This window comes from Lissotriton helveticus, chromosome 3_1 (genome assembly GCF_964261635.1).
Source record: "Lissotriton helveticus chromosome 3_1, aLisHel1.1, whole genome shotgun sequence".
Classification (NCBI taxonomy): domain Eukaryota; kingdom Metazoa; phylum Chordata; class Amphibia; order Caudata; family Salamandridae; genus Lissotriton; species Lissotriton helveticus.
Window position 1 is genome coordinate 1,868,556,488 of NC_136061.1, and position 23,938 is coordinate 1,868,580,425.

General features: G+C 43.8%; 1 protein-coding gene across 1 annotated transcript in view; it reads right to left on the reverse strand.

Moving 5' to 3' along the window:
* The window catches only part of LOC144825191 (mucin-2-like), a 1,014,272-nt gene that overhangs the window by 606,983 nt on the left and 383,351 nt on the right, over positions 1-23,938 (reverse strand). The window contains exons 16-18 of the mRNA XM_078684042.1: positions 11,831-11,954; positions 2,200-2,461; positions 592-641 (exon numbers count right to left, since the gene is read on the reverse strand). Of these exons, the coding sequence (XP_078540168.1) occupies positions 592-641; positions 2,200-2,461; positions 11,831-11,954 (436 nt within the window). The remainder of the gene's footprint in view (positions 1-591; positions 642-2,199; positions 2,462-11,830; positions 11,955-23,938) is intronic.

Consider the following 23,938-nt stretch of genomic DNA (forward strand, 5'->3'; position numbering starts at 1 on the left):
TTTGCCATCTCATGCAAGCAAACAAGAGTTTAGTTGGATAGAAAGCAGGATCTAATTGAGACTGTTACAGTAGTCCATGCAACTACGTTAAAACTGAACCTCCATTCTTTCAGACAGAACTTGCTGGCATTTCTTCTCTATAATATTCTTGAACTGAACTGGGTTCTTGCAAAATAAAGAACTGGTCCATTTATAACATTTTAAAATTATTTTGGTGGCTAACCTCTGAACATTTCCAGTTTACCAACATGCCTATTAATTTAATGCGCCAATAATGAACAAAATGCTGCCCTTTTTGGGGTGTAACATAAAGCAATTGACAGTCTGGAAATGGTAAACTCGGCATGCTTTCTCCTCAAGCCATTATGGCTTCTAGACATAGCGGGATGTATATATCAGTGACCTCCTCTGGAGCAAGCGCTATTTTATGTTAACACTGGCCCTTTAGAAGCGCTGTGTTTGAAAACACACTTGGTGTGCATTGCACGTGATATTTTTGCTTCTGTTTCACACTGAAGTAGATAAGCATTCCCTAACACAAAACGCCCCCACCATCTTGCATGCTCAGTTTCAGTTCTAATAATGCATTACCTGGAGTTGGTCGAGGGGTGGTACAAGTTATCTTCCCGGCTTTACAGATGCTGCCAAGAGAAATAGAGAAAAGTCAGGAAAATGATTTGAAACATTTTTCATCTTTCCTGTGGCTGGGTTAGGGCTTAGAAGAAATGTTTATAGAAGGTACGCAGGTTCTGAACAAAGGCCCATTGTCTCCTGTAATCAAGATCTGTGACTGTTAACCTTGAAGAAGGTCTATGTTTATTTTTAAGTCAACCACCGCAATCTGTAGTGTACTCATTGTTGGCACCATCAAAGATTCTATTTACATCCAAACGCAGCAGCTTACTTTCATTTGTGATGATAAATGATGCCCAGGCTGCTGATGAGTAATATACGGTGTTGTAATGGCCTCTCTATAATGTACACACATTGTTGTAGTAGAGACTAGGGGTACAATCAGAGTTAATTTGAACAGGTGGAAGAAATATAACAAGCATTTGCAATGCAATAGGTCTTGGATTTACGCAAGTTTGAGCTATTGGCATTGTAAATGACAAAGCCTTTTATTAATGTTTTGGTTTTTAATACATAAATAAAAGGCATTGTCATTTACAATGCCAATAGCGTAAACTCGGGTAAATGCGAGACCTATTGCATTGCAAATGCTTGTTGGGGGGGACGTCACGCACGACTCTGCCACACAGGGCGAACTCAGTGAGGGGGCATTTTATGGTATACATGAAGTGCTCGAGTTCCCATGAGCTGCATACCGAGGGCAGGGGTGGGGTGCAGGCAGGCCAGCCCTGGCTCCTTTGTGCCTTTCTGTTGGCCGGAGCCTCTCGGGGAGCAGACCATGTGCATTCTGTGATGTCGGCCACTAGCTGGGCCTAGAGCCCGTGAGGTAATGGGCCAGGACAGCATGGCCTGCAACCGCAGTGGCAATCTGTTTGCTTATTCCAGGCTTATTTCTCTTACAATATTTCAAGTAAATATGTAATTTCTTTGTCGACTTTCCTCTGAGTGATTGTTCCAATACTTACCATGTTGTAACTACGGAAATTGCGTTTACTCAGAACTAATCAAAACTCTATCCAAAGCGTGTAGGTCCTCAATAATATTGCTGAATGTCTTTCTTATCTTGCAGTAGGAAAGAGCACTCCTATCTGGGAGAACTCTCCACTTGCTCTATGTGCAAAGGCTGATGTCAATGAGGACTCTGCGTTATGTACCCAAGGCGGTTTTTGGCCTTGCCTCTTAATGCATGTTTGATGCTTACAAGATGGACATTCCATCCAGGACATCTGCGTTCTCAAGACCTCGTCCGGCTCACCCCACCCACTCAAGAATCAACATCTGGGTTGGTTGCTGCATAGTACTTCTAGGCCCAGACTTCTGCAACTGCATTCCATTCACCATAAAACAAAATGTCTTCCTTTACATTCATCATTGCTGCTCTAGATCTAGAACTAACTAGTTCAGGACATTGCCTCACTCTACGCTTGCGTCTGATCAAATATTTCTACTCGCCCTTTCACCCATCCTGGGCCTCCTTCACCAAAACTAAGATTGCAGATCAGGTGAATGGAACACACTTTCTAATACTGATTCCTCAGCACGTCACATTCTTTAGGTGCATCTCACCAAGAGGCGCCATTTTCCATGAGAACGTCTGAGCCAGGTTGGATGATGAAATCCTGGTAGTAACACGGGCAGTTACTAGGGGGCACACAGCTGCCAGAGTCATTCATGTAGGTTCCTTCTTTGCAGACACAGCCATAAACTGGATAGTAGAGGTCCCTGCATATGGTATCCGGCAGACTCAGGGAGCGGCAGCTGGGCTGGCAGGTGGTAACGTTGAAGCTGTACTCCATCGACTTTGGGCAGACATATTTGGGGTGGAAACCTTATAAGAAGACAGAGGAGAGGTAAGAGAGGGTGCATAAGCCCAAATGTTCTTCTACCTATATGGCAACATTTCCCATAAGCCCCAATACATTCAGTTATAGATCATGCTTAAAGATCATTGATGTTAGTCAGAAAGAAAGTCCATCGGGTCCAAAACTTGAACACAAAGACGCTTTTATCCCACCCAGTGTAAGGTAATGGTGGTAGGTGGGTGGCGGTTTGTTGTTTTTCTACGACAGGACTCTCCAAAGTCGGGCCTGGAGGGCCAGATCCATGCAGTATTTTAAGATACCTACATTTATCTAAATGGGGATATGCTAAACATCTTGCATGGACCCGGCCCTGCAGGACTGACTTTGGGGAATCCTGGTCTAGGGCAGTGCTCCACTGCTGAGCAGAATATGTTAATCTTATTGCTGTTTATTTGTATTTAATGGTGATATTATACGCTTTTTAATCAGATACACAAGTGTGTGTGAAAATGGAGATTGAAAAATGAATGTGAGGACACCAAAACATTCTAATTCAATGTAGTTTTTGTGCATTTACTATGACCAATTACATTGTAAGGGAGACAAACAGCCAGTGTTTTTATTATTGGTAGTTGCACACTTGGCCTCTGTCATTCTATTTTGATGACCCTACTTCTGTCTTGGTGGGAAAAAGTGCATTTTACTCTGGAATGAAGCCGGTCTTCTTTTTTCACTGTAAAGTGCTGGCTTTGACAAATCATCTCTAAACCAATTAATTGCAGTCTGGTCAGTAGCTGCCCACTTTCTTCATGTGAAACAAAAGCAAATGTAGCTTCAGAAAGGGATTATAAGTGAGGTACTGACTGAAACAGAACTCCTACAGGCACGGCCTGCACAGGTAAGAGCGGTGAGGCAGGGTGGAGGGGAGAATTCGACAGATGATGGGATAGGTCAAATTAAATAAATAAATAAAACCACTTACCTTGTGCTCGATGGGGCAAGCACTAGGTAACTGTTTTTATTTATTTATTTATTTCATTTTACTTATCATGTCGTCTGTCAGCTCCCCTCCCATCACACCCCGCCTCACCACCTCACTGCTCTTAGCTGTGCCAGCCACGCCTGAACTCCTAAACTCCCTGAGGGGCCTACAGTGTTCCATGTCGGTGCAGTTATCACTCCGGTAGTACCGGGCAGTATGTCTTGTAGCTCTAATGAGGGACTTGCACAACAAGGTTGTATCGGAGCTTGTCTTTTTTGAGCTGTTTACCCTACACCAAACACCAATCCAACTTATGGCTAATGGCCTCATTACAAGGCACAAGGTAATTCCAATGGGGCCGGAATGAAAGTACCAGCCCTATTGAAATGACAAGGTCAACAGTAACTCAGGGCCCCATTGTTTCTCTTGAGGTGAAACTCCGTGGAGAAATTAGGAAAGTACCAACATTACCTATTGGTGATTCCTCTTTTTTAAGAGGGCTTTCAGGTCCTAATTTTGGTGACTCCTTGGGACCAGGGCTACCGGGCCTCACAAAAGCGGCTTCGTTATGACGCCATGCGTGCCATTTTTTAAAGCACTTTCCGACCTTAGCTTTAGAGGAGGGCCAGCTGATCTTTAAAGGTACATCAACACAATAAAGGGTAAAAGTGAGTCAATTAAATGGCCTGGGGGATGACAGGGATCAACCTGGAGATGTCCCTCACCTTGGCCTCCCTACAGGATCTACACTGAACCTTCCGTCGGGGAGGATATTTAGAGGCCACAAAATGGAGAAAGATAGATCATATTGGAGCATCCTATGGTGTTTAGATGTAAATAGAGGAGGGAATGCCTTGAGCAACAATCTGAAAAGAGCTTTGTTTGCTACTTGAGAAGGATCATTCAATATTTGGGAAATGGACAGTGATTTTAAACAGGACATGAAAGGACATTATGGGAGAAGATCAACATAGCCATATCACATTCCAAAATTTGCAACTACTATTATGTAGTTCAGTCTCAGAATCTGTTGAATCTGTGAGTGGGGGAAATCTATGAGCTGTCAAAGACTCACATGGTAGACTACCTCGAGAAGGAGTCACCATCCTTTAAGGGAACTTTGTATACAGTCATGGGAGGTCAGGTAAGGAAAAGCACATCATTGAAATGCTGGTTACTCAACCAAGGGAGATGGTGCACGAGTAGGTTCCTTAAAGAAAAGGCATCACTACATTCATCCTGAGATCTGGTTATCTGAAAGAAAGCTCAATCCATGAAGTTAATAACTGATCAAGGATGACACTGTCTTTGAGTAGCACTATATTAGAAATCAAGGCTATTTCATTTTCAAAAACTTCATAATGCATCTTTAAATAATTCCTAGTGACTGTTCTTGTACTTGTTACTAATACATAAAATGCCATAATTAGCATAATTTAGAAATTCAAATTCAATTAATCCATAAGACGATTTAGACCATTTTTTCTTCTAAGTTGATACCTTCTTACAGTGTTTGAGTATCTGGCTACACTCAATTAATTATGTTTAAATATCGATGTAACAAGTATCGATGAAAAAAATATCGATGTAAATATATCGATAACAAAAATATCAACTCCCTATACTTAAACAGGTAAGTACAATAATATCGACTCAAAAATATCGATGTAAAAAACATAGATGCAAAAAATATCGACTAAAAAAATAATATAACTTAAATAAAATTAATTAAATAAAATTAATATTATTAACAAAATCAATTACATTTAATATACATTTGAATTAATTATAACAAATCAACTTTATTTAATAATTATAAACACAGACATTTGCACATATACATATATTTACTTAAATACATTTTATTAACTATTATCTTTATTTCATTTATAAACATTTTTAATTATATAAAATAAACATCTATATAAATAATTTAAAATAAAATACAATATTCTATATTTAATTAGCACATTAAACTATTAAAAAAGAATAATACATACATTTAATAACAAAATAAAAGCATTAAAACGTTGAATAGCAAGGGAGTACAAATTACTATTCCCACTCCAGTGAGTGCAACAGTAGGGAAAGCGCTGGATAGCGTAGGGGTAAAAATCACTATTCCCACTCCAGTGAGCGCAACAGTAGGGAAAACGCTGGATAGCGTAGGTGTAAAAATTACTATTCCCACTCCAGTGAGTGCAACAGTAGGGAAAGCGCTGGATAGCAGAGGGGTAAAATGTACTATTCCCACTCCAGTGAATGCAACAGTAGGGAAAGCGTTGGGTAGAGGGTGGGTAAAAATTACTATTTCCACTCCAATGAGTGCAACAGTAGGGAAAGCGATGGATAGCGTAGGGGTAAAAATTACTATTCCCACTCCAGTGAGTGCAACAGTAGGAAAAGCGTTGGATAGTGGAGGGGTAAACATTACTATTCCCACTCCATTGAGTGCAACAGTAGGGAAAGCGTTGGATAGCGGAGGGGTAAAAATTACTATTCCCACTCCAGTGAGTGCAACAGTAGGGAAAGCGTTAGATAGCGGAGGGGTAAAAATTACTATTCCCACTCCAGTGAGTGCACCAGTAGGCGAAAGCGCTGGATCCCAAAACAATAAAAAACAAAACCTTCAACATTTTTACTAAATTTAATTTCCAATATTAACATAATTAATATATACATTTACATATATTATTAATAACAAAGATAAGAACAAATAATTAATTACACATTATTTAACACTATAATATCCAGAACACACACCTAAAATAATTACACAATTACACTTAATAATTACAAATTAAAAAATGGTAATTAATTTAAAAATATTTAATAATTAATCAGTAAAACATGAATTACTTACCACCCTTCACGCCATTTACACATATAAACACCACTACACACACCTAAAATTAATTGAACAATTAACATACTTAGTTATTAATTGCCTAATTGAAATTAATTAACAACTAATTATTAAACTATTATTGATTAATCAATTAACACATTAATTATTCAACAAATTGTATATAATTAAATTACTTCCCACCCTAGTACCCCATAAACCCACAACCTGCTAAGGAACTAAAAACGCAGAATTAAACTTAAAATAAATTAAGAACTAGTAAAATTCTAAAACATAATAAAATGACAAACAATTCTCATTAAAAACACTAAAATAAATAACATTATTAATAAATCAATATTTTTGTCAACTATATTTTTGTAAACGATATTTATCACAGCGATATTTTTGTAATCGATATTACTTACCAGTCAGTTGATATTCTTGTCAACTATATTTTTGTTGTCAATATTTCTTCCCCACTGTATTTTTGCGGCAATAAATGTCCCACTAAATTTCTTCGTCGATATTCCTGCTCTGCACCCATGATGGGATCCTCTGACCAGCAGCAGCAGCCCCTAAGAGGCGCCAGGGCATCGACCCACTGCCACTAATGCTTGGCATTTTACAGCCTTTATATAAAAGCAACCGATCTCATCGATAGTTTGTTTGCATGTGTAAGATGTAATATTACCTTGCCAGCAGAAGAGGGCTCGATCAGAAGTATTGCGCTTATGTCAGGCGAAGGCTGTTACAGCCCGGCCTCACACACACACAATACATACATGACATGCTGCACTAGATTCACACAGTGCAGCATGTCAGATAATGGAGCTTCAGGGCTTGTCCATCCGTTTTGGTGTTTTCAAGTGTGACTGTGAGTTTGACTTAGTGCTGGGGAGTGCATGTGTATGTATGTATTAATGTCTGTTTGCATGCCTGCAGCTGCTTGTGTATACATGTCTGCTTGTGTGCGATGTAAAAGTCTGGCTCGGGGGTTGGCAAGCTGGGCTCGAGGCAGAGTGCTGGACAGTGCTTTTGAACCCCACCACTTTAATAATCCACACCTGCAGCTGCCTCTGACACCTTCTGTATGTTGATCGCCCATTAATTGTGGGATCAAATACCCATAAACAATAGGAAAACTTTTAAACGAAATGAACTAATGTTACCTGTGTATGATTGTTATGGGATGGTACGTCTCCTTCTGTGTACTATCCTTCCCGTGCTTTTTATACACTTTTTTTCTCACTTTTGCACCCCAGTTTGCTATCACTGGAGCACCGGGCACCTATACCTTATTATACCTTGTTGCAACTTTTAATTTCATGAATCTCAATTTATTTTAATAAATACATATTTTCATCTGTTTGTGTTCTCTTTTTTTCGTTGATTCATTTTACTTTTATTGCATCAGGGTAATTTTGTCATCTAATACATTGTATTTTTTTCTAACTTTCTAGCATTATTTTGTATTGTTGCATTGGTGCCGTCTCTAAGGTGGTTTAACAGATAGCTCCCTATGTATGTATCCTTGTTCTTGGGAAGGCACCTTAAAGCAGGATATAGGGATTTTGTAATTTGCAAAACAGACCCAAAACCGACACTTTTGTAAAATGCCAGCACTTTTCAAACCTCCACCCGCACAAACTATATGAAACTCCTCCTCTTTTAATGACTGTGTGCTACCACCGTGCAGACTAAAGAGGTGCACGAAGCAGGCTGTGGAGCTCTTTGCTTCTTCTCCAGTTAACTGCGCATGAAGCCTGGATACCATGACAAGAACAGCCAGACCTGAGGCCCCTCCTACATTCAAGAAATGTTGAGATGCCCGTTCTAAAGAGGAGGCTCCTCTGCTAAGGTGGAGGAGTGTCGCCCCACTCCTCCCAGAGCAGTGGAAAAAGGAAAAAATAAAATGATAACAGTGTTATTATCATTCAATTTTTAGTAAGGGCTACGGGCCTGGTTGGGGTGGGGCGGGGCTGGGGTCACAGGGAGGAGGAGTGGTTGGCACACCATAAGTGCGCATGACAGTTTGGCCGGCCGTCTTGGGCCAGCCAAACAGTCATGCGCACTTTGCATTTCTCCACCTGGCTGTGTTGCACAGCCGGGTGGAGAATAGTGCCAAGGCTCCCAGGCACTGTCTAAGAGGCAAAACAGGATGCTCATACTAATCACGATGCTGCTGTCATGCTTGTGACAGCAGCGTTGTGATTGACTTAGGGGAGCCTGTGGGCTGCCGGGAGCCTGGAGAGAAAAGGACGGAGGAGAAGCTGCGGCTGTAATCAGGTAAGTGATAAATTTTTTTATCCTTCCACTGCCCCACCACCCCCATTGTGTAACAGCCACCTCTGTCATTGGGGACCGCTATTGGCTGTTATCCCAGGACTATTCCCTTCAGAACTCAGTCAATATAACACAGTACTAGACATTTCTGTTTGTTTTAGCACCGCCCGCCGCAATGTTAAAAATGCGGGATGCGCCCGCCAGTGTGGCGGGCGCATCCTAATGGGATGTGTGGGACCGCCACACCCTTGGCGGGCGGTCCCATTTCCCACTGGTATGGCGGGCAGACAAAGTCCGCCCGCCATACTAATGTGCCCCAGAGTCTTTGAAACTTCTCCCTGAAATGCATCTCATCCTACCCATTCTGGGGGTGGGGCCAAGACTATCTAAACTTTCTTGTGGTACAGAGTATTTACCAGAGGGGGACGTAGAGGAACGTCTGGTGCTCACACCTGAGGCCTCCCTCATGTGACTGCCTGTGGGGGCCAGAGTGTTATCACACTGCAAAATACAGCACCATGAGGAACAGGTAAGAGCATCTCTGTGAGCATCTGGTGGGTAAGCCCCAATCAAGCACCCTCCGGTTTGAGGGAGGCATTACTGGAAAGGGGACAATCTCCCCTTCCATTGATGCCTTTCTTAAGCAGATCCCTGCTTCTGTATCACAGAAGCAATGCATTCCATAATCAGGGATCCCACTGGACACAAGGTATGCCTTGTTTGTTGCGGGGTCTGACCCTCCTTGCATGGGAAAGCACCTCCTCCATGAGGATGTAATACATTTTGAGATAAGCCTTACCTGGTGGGCAAATCTGACACCCATTATGTCTTATACGTACAATATGAAGGGGGGAGAGGCAATCTCCCTTCTCCAGCCTCCCCGTACAGTACCTGAACCACACAAAAGGAGTAGGGAAATATATATCAAGGAATCTATAAAGATACATGAGAGTTGTGGCACGTGTTCACTGTGAAAAAACCTACGCGGTGAGGACTTGGAGAGTGTCTTAGCAGTGCACCCACCTTGATGTACGTTTGACTACAGGGGGTCACTCCCAACACCTTGCCATTTCTAGAGACTCAATCTTTGAAACTCGATTACTCAGTGTGCGTTGATTAAGGTATTAGTGTGGTGTAAGGATCACATTCCACAGATACCAGAGGGAGGATCAGTGGATACTTCCCCCATTTGGGTTCCGAAGAGTCCTGATGAATGCCGGAGTGACCCGGTTGGGCACATATTGACGGCAGAAACATGTCGACACCTTGGCAGTAAGGAGGGGTGAAGGAACCCTAATTTTCTCCTTTCACTTCCATCCTTCCCGTTTTTAAACCTAGCCGCATGGCAGGCCTGTAACATGTTTTAAGGGGCTGCTTAAGCCGGTGTCACAATAGGTGCTGCAGGCCCACTGGTAGCATTTAATTTACAGGCACTGGGTATGTGGTATACCGCCTTACTAGGAACTTATAAGTAAATTAAATACGACAATCAGGTGTAAGCCAGTTTTGCCATGCTTTATTGAGTGAGCATAAGCACTTTAGCACTATTTAGCAGTGGTAAAGTGCCCGGAGACCTAAGGCTAACTGCAACGAATTCAGCAAAAATAGGAGGGGTGAAGGCAAAAGGTTTGGGAATGAACCTGCCAAGAGGGCCAAGTCCAACGCATTACAACAACCCTGATGACACAGGCCTTCACACCATATTGAGCTTTCTAGAAAAGTAGCGGGTGCCAAAGAAGCGGGATTTAACATCTATAGGCTACTTCGGCCTGCATTACGAGTGGCCTGCTACTTTTATTTGATGGTCCCGGAATTCTGGGGAAAGGGAAATATAGGGGGTTATGAGTATTTAGAACATAAAATGCGGAAATTTGATGCACTAAAACGATTTCCGCATCTCCCTTAATTCCAGCCTAAGACCTCGGGGCATATTATCAACAACTAGCGATATTTATCTCTAAATAAGATTAGAGAAATGTTTTCTATCGTCGTGCATCGCCGGATTTTATCGCAGAGATAATGTGCTATTAGCAACGTTTATCTCAAATGCGATAAAATATCCGGCGATGGCGGCTTAATGCGTGAATATCGGTGGAAATCCAGCGATATTCAGGCATTAACGCCAATCGGGTCTTAACCTGAATATCCACCTCCCATTGGATAAACAGGTTAAGAAGTGGTCTGAGCAGGCGATAGTTTTCAGCGATATTCGCGCTTAGCGCAAATTTTTCAATCGTTACGCCTGCGTTGATAATAGACGATAGCGATGTTAGCGACTGCTTTCAGTTGCTAACAGGTTGGGTACGCCCACTTTGCATTTCATTAGCGATAAATATCGCTGACATGCAAAGCGGGCCCCAAACCGCTCGCTATCGCCTACAAACTGTCTTTAACGGCTGTTAGCGACAGCTTGCTAATAGGGCGATGAAATTATCGCCGCTTCTCAGCCGAAAACGGCCGCAAAAGCGGCGATAATTTCATATCGCACGCCTTGCTAATATGCCCCCTCGTCTGCTTGCAGTCGGTGAAAGCGCCGGTAAAATACCATTTATCCGCAGGTTTTCCATAGAACTGATCATTCCAATCAGTACCTCCCGTTACGGCCTTTCGGAATGAACAGCCCACTAGTAACAACAGTTTTTTCATGAATACGTGAAGAGCTGAGGGGCATATTACCAACAGTTAGCGATATGTATTGCTAACTGAGCTTAGCGTTAGTTTTTTTAACGCCGCGCTTCGCCCAATATTATCGCTGAGATAACGTCCTATTACCAACGTTTATCTCAAAAGCGATAATATTGCAGGCGTTAGCGTGAATATCGCTGGAAAACCAGCGGTGTTCACGCATTAGCGTGCAAATGCTGTTAGCCATGTTATCCACCTCCCATTGGATAACATGGCTAAGAACTGGTATTTGCAGACGTTAGCGTTTGGCGATGTTCGCGCTTAGCGCAAATATTTCCATCGCTTCGCCTTCCTTGGTAATAGGCGATAGTAAGGTTAGCAACTGCTTTCAGTCTCTAACCGGTTGGGTACGCCCACTTTGCATGTCATTCGCGATAAATATCGCTGACATGCAAAGCGGGCCCCAAACCGCTCGCTATCGCCTACAAGCGGTCGCTAACTGGTGTTAGCGACAGCTTGGTAATAGGGCCGCTAAAACAGCGATAATTCAATATCGCCACTCTTGGTAATATGCCCCTGAGTCTAGTAACTATTGAATGGGTCCGACGTTGATTATTACCCCTCTAAAGGCCCCCACTGGTACCCCTCGTCACTTACAGACGTCCGGCTCCTTCACGTTCAAGGCGATCCCTTTGATGTTGCATGCTTTGATGTAGGACGAGAAGGCAGCACAGATGCAGAGAACAGGGTCCTTACATGAACAGGAGCCATATACGCATTTCTACCAACAAAGAAAATAAAGAAAGTGTTATTTATGACGGAGATGCATTTTTTTATGCATACACCCCGCTCGTTTAATCTGCACCGTCACCCCTTATTTCTGTTACATTGACTACCCCCACGGAAAAGTGGCTTTAATAATTTGTACTTATAAAGCGCAACTTCGTGCTGACAGCTGCCCACCTCTATGGCTGCCAATGACGCATTACAACTTGTTAAAGTAATACTTTTATCTTCAAATTGTCAACTGACCAAGTCTTGCGACCCCAAGAATATTGTATTTCCCCGGTCCACGGATGTATTTCCTATAGGGATCAAATCTTACTAAATTTGTGTTTTTCACACAAACATATTTCACACCATTTCATGGGATTCCCATGTTTGTAATTTTGCATAGATTACACCTACGGGAGACTGGTTTAAGCAGAAAAAGTCTCTCACAGGAAGAGTAAAACCAAGGTCAAGGGACATTTTTTTCTCAAACCAGCCCCTTGTCGATAACTTGCGTTACTTTTGAACGCAGGCCTTCATGTTCAGTTTTCGCTTAAAACACTGGAAATACCTTTGCACATTTCACATACATTTTACGAAATTTAGTGAAAACAACACATTGTGGTGTCTTTCGCCCCTAACCTCATCCTGTATTATAATGCATGTTTGTTATGTTAGAATTACCTATGCACATGTTTAAAGTTCATTGAAACCTGGGAGTACTTCTGCAAACTCACTAACAGCCAATGCAGACTAGCAACATTTTCCGGTGAATTGTTTGCCAATACCAGGGACATTATTTTACATGTATGTATGTATGTATGTATTTATTTATCTATAAATGTATCGTCACACGCTGGAAAACGTGATTGCTTTTAGGTGCCAGGTGTGGACGGAGTGACTTTGTAGGTCGATGGTGTCGATCAGAAAAGACGCATTTTAATTTTTTTTCTGAAGGAGATTTTATTGGGTGCACTCTGGACACGTGGAGGCAATTGACATCAAAGGGCCGTGACTAAGAAGTGTTTGTTACCTCTGCTCTTGAATTTATTTCCGAAAATCGTCTAGAGGTTATTCGGCACGAAACTTCCGTGGTGGATGGAGTTTTACCATTTGCAGGGGCATAGCTTAATTGGGGGATGTGTGGGCTGTAACACCCCCCCCCCCCCCAGATAAATGCTTTATTGGCTTGGTAGTTGGGTGTGGAGACTCGATGGCTCCAAAAGTGCCCCTTCAATGGCTCTGCTAGATGCCGGTGCTATGGTGGGCGTTTCCAGATGTGGATCAAAGCCTGTATAGATATCCATAATTTTAGTTTGAAAGAAATTGGCCAGTTGCTCGCAGAATACTTGTGAGATATCTGGTTCTGCCATGAGTTGAGAAGATGAAAGCTGTTGAACCAGCTTAAATACCTCTTTTGTGGATGATGAGTTTTAAATTTTGTAGGTGCAATATTCTGATTTTTCTTCAACTAATGCACGTTTGTATTCCTCAATACTAAGTTTATTTGCCAGTTTATAAAATTCTTCTAAATTGATCTCCAGTCTCACTCCAGGTGGTGGCAGGCTTGTTTTAATAGCCTGAGTTTGTCGTTATACCAGGGTGCCGAGGGACGACATTTTTTCCCAGCATATAATTTCAAAGGAGCCAGTATATTAGCCGCAGATTCTAACCATATCTCAAAGGCCTCCGCCCTAAGATTAGATTCCTCTTGAATTATGCAAGGGATTTTATCTAGAGTGTTGGTTAAGGTGTTGGCTGAAATACCTTTCCAGCTTCTAGTTTTGCTAGGCAGGTGAGGGGATCTATAGTCTACAGCTTTAGCTGGGGGAAGGAAATCAAACAATACAGCGCTATGATCAGACCAACAAATGGGTATGGTATTTTGGAAGGTAATTCTTAAATCATTGGAGATGATTCCATCCAATGTGTGTCCTGCTCTGTGAGTCAGGGCTGTTACAAGTTTCAAGTAGGCTGAAGCTAGAAAGCATCTCTATAAGAGCACTTAAGTCAGGATAATCCCTCTCGTCCAGGTGAAAGTTAAAATCCAGTAGAATACTCAGAAAGTTCTCTGCTATAACTGGCTCTAAGAGCTGCTTCAATTCTTGATGGAAAGGCTGTCTGGGTCCTGAGGGTCTGTAGATCAGTAGCCCTCCAAAAGTGCAAGTAGCTGAGAGAACATGTTTGAAATTGGTGGCCTCACATGTATCGGTGTTCAAGCCTGCCTCAATGATGCATTTAAATAGAGATTTAAAAACAATTGCTAACCCCCTGCCCATGCGTCCTACTCTTTCTAACCTTTGGATAGAGTAATTATTCGGGATGGCATCAATTAGGTCGGGTCCTGAGGCTGCATTAGCCCAGGTTTCGGTGATGAAAATCCAATCAGGTTCCAGGTCCTCTACAAATATAGCAAACTCAGCCCTGTGTTTTATGAGGGAGCGAGCGTTGAGCAGTAGCCCCTTGTAACCTTTACCCTTACTTCCTGACAAGTGCTTCTTTCATGAGGGGATACTTAATCATATGCCTCTTCCCTAGGGCCGCAAGCAAATCCCTTCCCTCATTGGAAATGTGGTCCAAAGATTGGCTCCCCAATCCTCCTAAAGGACCTTGTGCATTTTTTAAGGCAACCTCATATCAAATCAAAAACTAAGAAGAATGTTGGGATTTTTTAGTTTTGCACAAACACGAGTGATGGATCCCACCACTAACCATCAATGTAAGAAGTTGGGTTATTGGTTGAAGGGGGCGAAACCCCTACTCAAGCAACATCCACAATCTTTGTCAGGGTGAAATAATAAATCCACTAATTTAACCTGTGCCTAACCCTCTGGTGGCTTGGCACAAAAGCAGTTAGTCTTAACTTAGAGGCACAGTGTAACAGTAAACAATAATAAAGTGAAAACATAACACAAGAAACATCCCAAACCAACTTAACACATAAAATGACACCAAAACAAATTAAATCCAATCAACAGAATCAGAGTTATGAATTTTTAACGTTTTTAGATTAAAATAGCACATAAAAGATCAAAACTTATATGGTTGCATGATACCAGGGCAAAGTGAAAGGTTAAGGCTGACGTTGATGGAAAGCAGATCGCATATGAGGGGTGGATCGGGCCTGGCCTAGGCTTATATTTAGACTTTGAAAATGTCTTTGCATAAAGTCCAGGAGAAGATAGTGTTCAGTGGGTTAAGACAGAGGAGTTGTCATTGTCGCCGGAGTGCCGCTGAATGAAATCTCAGTGAAGCTGTTGATGATGGTGGGACTAAACTCTGAGTGGGAAAAGCTGGCTTTCCAGGCCAGAAAGGTTGTTGTAATCGATTGGGAGTCAGTCACCGCCAAGCCCAGTGAAGAATTTTACCTTGAAACTTAGACAACCTTTTGGAAGTCAAAAACCTCCAGTGGGACGAAGCTGCAACCTATAGCCAAAAAGGGTTCCACATGGCCGAGCACTGTAGCCGAGAGGTTCCGCTGAACAGGATCTGCTGCTGCGGAGAAGAATGTAGCAAGAGCTACCGCAAAGCCAGGCTGATAGGTAATGCACCTTATGTGGATCGGCTGGCAGGTATGTCCTAGTCTTCTGTTGGTTTTCCAGGAAGTTTTAAGTTCCAGGTTTTAGGGTTAGGCAGGAGCAGCACCTAATACACCAGCAGAACAAGGGTCCCAGACTTGAGAGACACCACTTGAGGGGTTATGACTCACTCCAGCAGAGACCTGGTGCAAGCGTCAAGCCCTCAGGAGGCACATATGTCCCTATAGCTTACACAGGAGGCCCACCAACTAACCTGTGGGCTCCTTCTAGTGGGTTCAAAGTGATGGTCTAATGCTCCTTCAAGCAGAAACGCAAGTCTTCAAGCATCAGAGCAGTCATCTGGTAGCAGCAAGGCAGCCCTTTGGGGGGTCAAGGCAGCCTTATGAAGTCTTCTACAGGATCAAGAGAGTACTTATGAGGTGTATTGAGGATCTAATTTCTATATCTTGTGCCAGCCTTTGAAGTGGGAGGATTCCCTATACTATCCCCACATCTTGTAATGGAAATTTCTTCCCTTCCTCTACTAAAGCTTTAAAATGCCTGGGGTGTCAGGGTCCTTTGTATGCTGAAGGCTAGTCCTTTGTAGTGTTAGTGGGGTAGGAAACAGCATTGTGCCCCACGCCATTCTGCCCTCATCCAGTGCTTAGTTTGTAAAATATTATGTGCCAGGGCTCTGACCAGGAGGCAGCTGGGGCTTGCACCACCTATCGCCCTTGTCATCGCTGCCAAAACAACTACTGACCATCTGTCTCACATGTAAATGCGACAGTTCAGATTTTTCCAGGTCACCAAAGCTAAAGGAATGGCTGGGGAGGTGTTGGACTTGGCCCTTTTGGCAGGATCACCCCGAAACGTTTTGCATTTGCCTAGCTTGTTTTTGTAACCTGGTGTTGGTGATTTTAGGCCTCTGAGCACTTTTCCCTGTGGTCCAGGTGTAAAGTGCGTGCGCTCTCGGTGTATGTGTGATGAGAGTGGCCAGCCCTCCCATAGGAATGTATGGGGAATATGTGTGTCCATGGTAGTTCCTGATGTGGAGGGAGTGCAGGGTCGAGTTTGGTATGTGCAAACTCGTGAGATTAAATGCTGCGCAATGATGTGCGCGAATTTATTGTGTCTAGTGTGGAAGTGCCACTTCTAGAAGTTGGCCTGTCTGTGCAGTGAATGTGAATTGACTGTCTGGCTTGTGATTGGCTGGAGCTGGCTGGTGTGCCTGGCTCCAGGAATTAGGATGGGTCTGCCCCGGGAGGTGAATGGAGAGATCTGCATGTTGATGGGAGGGAGGAGTGCACCTGGGACCTGAATAGGGCTGGGCCTTCCCTCCACAATGCTGGTTCCACCCCCTGTGGTGTGTCTGATGTCCCCGACCCACCCTGTGAATAGGCAGAGGGGCTGAGCAAAACAAAGTGCTCAGGAACCAGTTGCATCTGATTCGCCCCTTGCCTGCACCTTTGGAAACAAAGGATTTAGGTGCATAAAAGAGGGGCTGTGACCCCATGAAAATGTTCCTGTTTTCCAACTTGAAACTACTAAGGGCATGCTGCTGCTTGGCCCCAGGGGAAGGCTTGCCCCCCTGGGCCCTGCCCAGCCCCTGGATGCCTGATGGACCTTGTTGCTGGGACCCCTCTGCCTTGCCTGGGGGACTGGAGGACTTCCCTGTGCTAAGGAGCTGGTTGCTTCATGTCTTTATGCCCAGGACTTCTTGAAGCTTCTTTTGCCCCAGTTGCTTTGTTAAGCTGGGGTTTCTGTCTCCCTTAGCTGGGAAGCGCTTTTATTTTAGACTGTCCTGTTTATGGTGCGCAGGTGCCCACCCTGCGTCTTGCCCGATTTATTTGAGGGTGCTCTGTTCCTAATAGCGGGAGCCTACTCTGCTTTCTGAGGGTTTTATCTAAATTACGGGTGCCCACACTGCTGTCTATTTGTGGTTACGAGGGAGCCTACCCCTCTTTGCAAACGCATTCATCGCCGCGGCTCATGCGGCCGCACCGGAAGCCAGGCACCTCTCACCCGGGACGTGGGCGGGGCCTGGCGACCTTTGTTTCCGGCTTCCCCCTGCCTGGGAGAAGCCGCCCTGCGCCTTGCTGGTCTCCCGTGTGGGGAGGGAGACCAGAGATTCTCCCCGCCGGCGCCAGCTCGTAGAGAGAGAAGGCGGGGGGCACGAGGCACATTGTCGGTGCCTGTCCCCACCGCGAGCGGGGGAGAAGTGTTACTGCCGCATCCAGGAAGAGAAGTTCCCCTGCACAGGAGCCCGGTAAGTGAGGGCTGGGCAGGGGGGCATGGCCTCATCATTTCCTGAGCGGCCCCTGCCTGATAGGGGGCTGCTCCAACAAGGGGGATTTTTCGCTTCGCGCACCCCTACCTGTCCAGGGCCGAGGGGCAGTGCCATTTTTCAGAGCGGCCCCAGCTGGCAGAAGGCAGCTCCAATGCTAGGGGAGCATACTTTATTCCAGAGCCGCGTTGGCTCCCTTGTGGCCCCATTCGCGTAGAGGGCCCTAGGGGGGGCCTCGAGGGTCCGCTACCCCAGTTTGGCATGATTATTTAGAGGTCCAGAGTGAACATGGGGCAGTTCCCGGCCCGCAGCTGTTTCCCAGCCCGAGGGCTCCAACGATGGCCACATTTATTTAAAGGGCCCCAGCCGGGGTCCTGAGGGCCCGAGGGGCCCATGTTCCTGCCCGTGAGGGCCCCAGTTCTCGGGGGCATGTGTATAGTCAGAGCCTAGAGGGCTCCAACGCGGTGCACTGTTTATTCCAGAGCTTAGAGGGCTCCAAAATGCGCAGTATTTATTTACAGAGCCTAGAGGGCCCCAGCATTTGGCGCAGTCATTGTCCCTAAAGGCCAGTGAGGGCCCATGTAGCAGTTTTGAGTTCACAGCTGCTCAGCAAGTAGTAGGCAGCTGCACCGTTTAGGTATTTTTTTCAGGGGGCATGTGCTTTTGGAATCTAGGAGTGAGTTGCACTCCTTCGCCCTACCTTGGCCTTCCACAGCTGCGCAGCACTTAGTGTCAGCTGCAGTGTTTAGGCCTCCCAGTGATTGTTCTCAGCTGCCCAGCAAGTAGTGGGCAGCTGCAACGTTTAGGTTTGAGCAGATGGAGCACCCCTGGCTGGCGCTGCCTCAGCAGTGCGCCCTGACATTCGGGACACAGGGCATTTGAGCCCCTTCTTGGATGGCCAGTTGGTCTGGGGGGCTGGTATATTGATAGGGCACAATGCCCTAATGTTATTATGTGCTGAAGTGATTGTGGTGCTAGGAAATGTAATGCATTTAGTATGTTTTACGCACCCTGTGTTTATACCTCTAGAGATGCTTTTGCCTATGGAGGTTTGTGTTAGTGAGATTGTACTTCACTGTGATTTACGCCCCTAAATGTGAGTTATACTCAGGGGGTAGGGTCTAATGGGTTTAGACTAGTGAGGAGATTGCCTACTGTATTTATACTGGTTAGGCCTAATGTGATTTATGCGTAATGTGCAATGCCGTTATGCCTGTGATACCTCTAGATGTGTTTTCATGCTTAGGAGGTTGTTTTGCCTAATATAGTTTATACTAGTGAATTTATGTGTCCCTGTGTGATCTATGCCTATGGTTATTAGTATTGCGTAGTGTGTACCTACCTTTTACCAGTGGTTACTGGTTGTGTTCTACAATTGTTATTTTGTGCTACACTTATTCTATGTTCTAGAAGTGCTATTTCTGCTAAGTGTTGATCCTGACAGTGGCCAACGTGGCCCTGTCCTGTGTAAATAATCCCTTGTGAATATTGCCCGTGCCAGTTGGCACAATGTATATTGTGTGATTGCTATCTGATGTGTTTTGACAATACAAAAGTTATTTTTATTCAACCTTGTGTGGAGTTCCTTTTGTAATGTGCCTGGGCTGTTGTTGCTCTGTGCGTGCGCAAATGCTTTACACATTGCCTCCGGGATCAGCCTGTCTGCTTGTGCCAAGCTACCAAGGGGGTGACAAGGGGCTTTCTTTGGCGTGTAACTCCCTTGCCCTTACTAGAGTGGTGGTTTCTGCCTGGCTTTGGTGCAAGCCTTAGCCAACCAGAAATCCCAGTTCTAACAGGAGGCAGGTATGATCACTATATTAATGCATACTGTATTCTTAAACAATTGTTGTTTTGCTCAACTCTAAATTAGATGAGCAGCGCCACCATGTGGTAGACTGTCTACACCATACTTAGAACAGTTAGGTGCCGGTGCCGAGCACCGGAAACCAATTAAGTGCTGGCGCTGAGCACCAGAAAACCCTGGCTCAAATTAAGTACTGCCCTCATCTAGTCCCCTATTGTCTCTTTCTCTAGGAGGAATGTACAAAGTCCAACATCAGAACCATTTACAGACAAGTGACACAGGACACTGGCAGAGGCACAGATGGTTAGAACTAGAAAATGCCACCTTTCCAAAAGTGGCATTTTCAGAATTATGACTTAAAATCCAACTTTACTATTAAAGAAGATTTGAATTACAATTCATTTTAGTTTAAACATGATATCCTTATACGTTCCCAAGCTCAAGTTAGCACTTACTAAGTGTAATAATGTTACTCAGTGTTATCTAATGAGATTGATATTCCTTAAAGTAGCGAAAAACACATTTAGGAGCTTTTCTCTACCAAGACACGTAAATTTAAAACCTACATGTCCAACTTTTAAAAAACAATGCACCCTGACCCGCAGTATTTTAGAGCCTACCTTAGGGGGTGACGTACAAGTATTAAAAAAGAAGGTTTTAACCTGGCAAAAGGTGACAAATGTTTAAAAGCGCTATTTTAATGGCTGGCACAATGCGTGCTGCAGGCTCTGGGTGCATGTAATGCTATATACTAGGGACTTATAAGTCAATTAAATGTGCCAATCAGGTGTAGGCCAGTTTTATCATGTTTTAGGTAGAAGGCACAAGCCCTTTACCACTCGTTAGCTGTGGTAAAGTGAGCGGAGTCCTAATACCAACAAAAGCGATTTTGGAAAACGGAGGGGGTGAAGGAATAAAGTCTGGCAAATACCACAGCAAGCATTTCAGGTCTAACAGAGAGGATCCAGATCTCTAAGCATGAACCTTTACAGAATAAAAGGAATAATTCAAATCATTTTAATGAATGGTTCATGGCATGTGCCAATTACTGGAGAAGGAGTGGTAGGAAATTGTGCCATGTTGGGTAAAAGGTAGTTGCAACATCTAAAAGTATTAACCACATTGGTGCTAAGGCAATTCCCGCTGGGTGCTGAAAAGCTTTGAAACCTATTGTTCATGACAAGGTCAGCTCGTCATTAGCACAGCTCCAGTGTGCCTCATGACAAGCTGACCTTGTCATGAGATTGGAAGGGGTTAACATGCTAAATAAGCCCTGATTTGTAAATTGTAGTATGTTGTTCCAGGCATTGATAGGGGCAATTCCCATGCCATGTTTCATCTGGAAGCCAGATTGGTTAGAATCCAATATGCTTTAGTTTCCTGGTAGTGTAGACTTAATTGGTACCACTGTGATTTTGCATATCCATGGCATGCCAATAATCAAGTGGTAAATAGTGACACTTTGTTGTGGAGGGGTTTATTAAAGAGAGTTTGTGGGAAACAAAACCCTCACCAATCACTAGAGAGCTCGTAGTGTGGATAACAAAAGTGTGGCTAAGATGTTGTGTTTGGCAGGAAAATGGGGAGTCACATGAATCTCTACTGGATGCATTTCAGTCCAGTCTTGCTGAGGGCAAACTTCACATTCTGTGTTCAATCAGGAGAAGTTAAGTGTGAGGAAGGAACATTAGGATGTCCTGTGTTTACATGTTTAAACTTTGTCAATGAAGAATATGCTGAGTAAAAAGAGGATACCATTGTGGTCTGAACACTCAACTGTGAAGGATTCTGTGTTATTGATTTGCAGGATCACTATGTTCAACCAATGGCATTCTATGACCCAGGACATAGTTGAACAAACACCTTGGTCTAGGCTATCATACAGCTTGAAGATTTGGATGAGGGGATGGAGCTATCCTTTAGTCATAAGTTAAAGTCCCTTGCGAAATGGTAAGAGGTGAGGAAGAAGTTAGATAGGAGGTAGGAAGAGCAATCCTCAAATAATGAATAGGTGGGCCTGGCTCATTACAAATCTGTGGTTGCTATTTGGTGGGTTTAAAATAAGCTGCGTTAAGTGGCAAAAAGGGGCAACAATTGAGGCTACTGCAGCTCCCAGGTCTGATTGTCTGTTGGTGTAGGTCAAAGTATAGATGAGAGGTGGTAGGTGTTCAGAGATAGGGCCTGACGTGTGTGTGAACCAAGTTTAAATAATGAGAAGTATGTGGTAGTCATTGGCTATAATGTGGTCGTGGATATCAGTTAGATCCTTTCTCGCAAATTTTACATTAATTACTCATCATTGCAATTCATACCCTGTTTTACCACTGGTTTGTTAGTGCAGAGCTAAGTGTAAAAATAGAAAGGTGTCAGATGGTCTCTTAAAGTATGTTGTCTATAGCTGTTCCTTCAGCACCAAATTGGTACAGTGTATCAACAGAGTACTACATGAGTGAAGCATGGTATTTACTAAAGGCTTAAGGTCTAAACACAACTGTTCAAAGAACATAGGAAGAATTGCTGGCCGACCCAGGCGATTCCTGGCCCTATTAGGGCCGAACAGGCAGACCTCCTACTAAACTTGGGCAAAGACATCTCAGCTTGACACTCCAGGCTGATTCCTTAGGAAAATTAAGAAAATAAATTGATTAAGCATGTGGGCTGAGGAACTTAGAGTTTATTAGAGCCAGAAATATGTGCACCATGTTTTCTCCCACATGGAGGATGATTGCCTCCTGTGCCATTGGCGTGGAATTCTTTCTTAGCTTCCCTCTCTTTTTCTTGTTCTCATTTGCTCTCAGGTCTGGATGGATTTGCAAATCCGGGTGGTACCAATCCAGCTTTTTTTCAGATTGAAGAGGTGCATCTGGGAAGCATCCTCAATTTTCACATGGTCAGTTTTAGATTGTCAGAAGATCAATTGAGCTTAATAGACAGCTTCCAAATGACATCATATTGCACATAGAAATTGCCAGAGAGTGATAAGATTTTCACAGGATCTACTACCCAGTCCTCTCTGTGTTAACACCACTCTGCTTACAGTTTGCATTTATCACATGCTGTGACTTTTCCATAGCTGATATAAATCTACCCACTTACAGAAGGTGGTATTGTCCATATGCAAGAGGATCAGAAAATAATTTAAGTTATTCTGCTTCCAAGGTTTTAAGTGAGCATTAGTTGAGAGTGGACAACATGAAAGTCACAACAAGATGTTGGATCACAAACAGAAGAAATTGTATTCCTTTGCTTTTGAACTCCTTTCAGTCCCTACCACTGGAAATGGGAAGAAAGTCTGATCAGCAAAGTTGTAATAAAATTAGAGGAGGAAGAAGCCAGCAGTGTAGCTCATTGTGGAGAAACACATAGAGCCCTGAGCACAAAAGAGTTATAAGATGCACAGCTTACTTTTAAAAGTGTTCAAGGCGGCCAAGGAAGATTTGACTTTTGGTTATGGGGTTCTCTAAGTTCACACACCATTTGTGCATTTAGGGCCCGTTACAAGTGTTTTCAGAACTCTGATTTGATTGGTAACACGAGTTACTGTCTGAATTAGGATTATGAGTAATGAGGGAACAATTCTCGATATTTTAACCCTAGACTTTTCTCTTGCTGAAAGAAGGCAAAATGTGTGAGGAAAAACAGGTAAAAATGGCAAAAAAACTAGCAAACTTCAGTGTGGAAATGCAGATATCTGCATTTTCATCCCAGTTTCTCTAGGGCAATTGAGTAATGGTCTGATATTCCGGAAAACCCTGAAGTATCAATACTTGTGGTATTGGTACTTCCAGGAGCAGAAATCCTTGGACCGTATTTGCTCATTATCTCACAGCCCCCGTCGCTTTCCTTCCTTACATAAATGAGGCAGCCTGCCTCCCCAGACAACCAATACAAATCAAACTTTTGCTCAACAAAAAGCCTGTCTCCCTCCAATCCTCCTGTATTAGGTCGAGCATTTGCTGCGCATAAGCGCTGTCTGCAACACCTGCTGCAATCAATAAAATGACTTTTTTCCCGCCTTCTGCTTGCCATAGGTTGACTGCAGTGTCGCTCTTCTTTGCTGCCTCAAAACTTGTTCCCGCAGCCGGTATGTCACTTCCGTTGAAGGCTGAGGAGCACCAGTCAACCACAGTTTCCTTACACTTTCGAGGTTTATCTGTTGTTTGGGAGAACTCTTTTTCTTCTGCTGCCCTTCCATGCACTACAAGCCCAGCTCGTGTGTTCGGTGCCATGCACATTCAGCTTCAGCAACTTCTTTTAAAAAATGTAAACATAGTTTCCTGCTTATCGCTGCCCAATCTCCCTGTGAGCTGCCTCTCCCTCCCCAACACCTCCCGTCGCTGCTTGCTTTATTTGCTTTCCCCTGGCTCGTGTTTCAGCATGGCGCC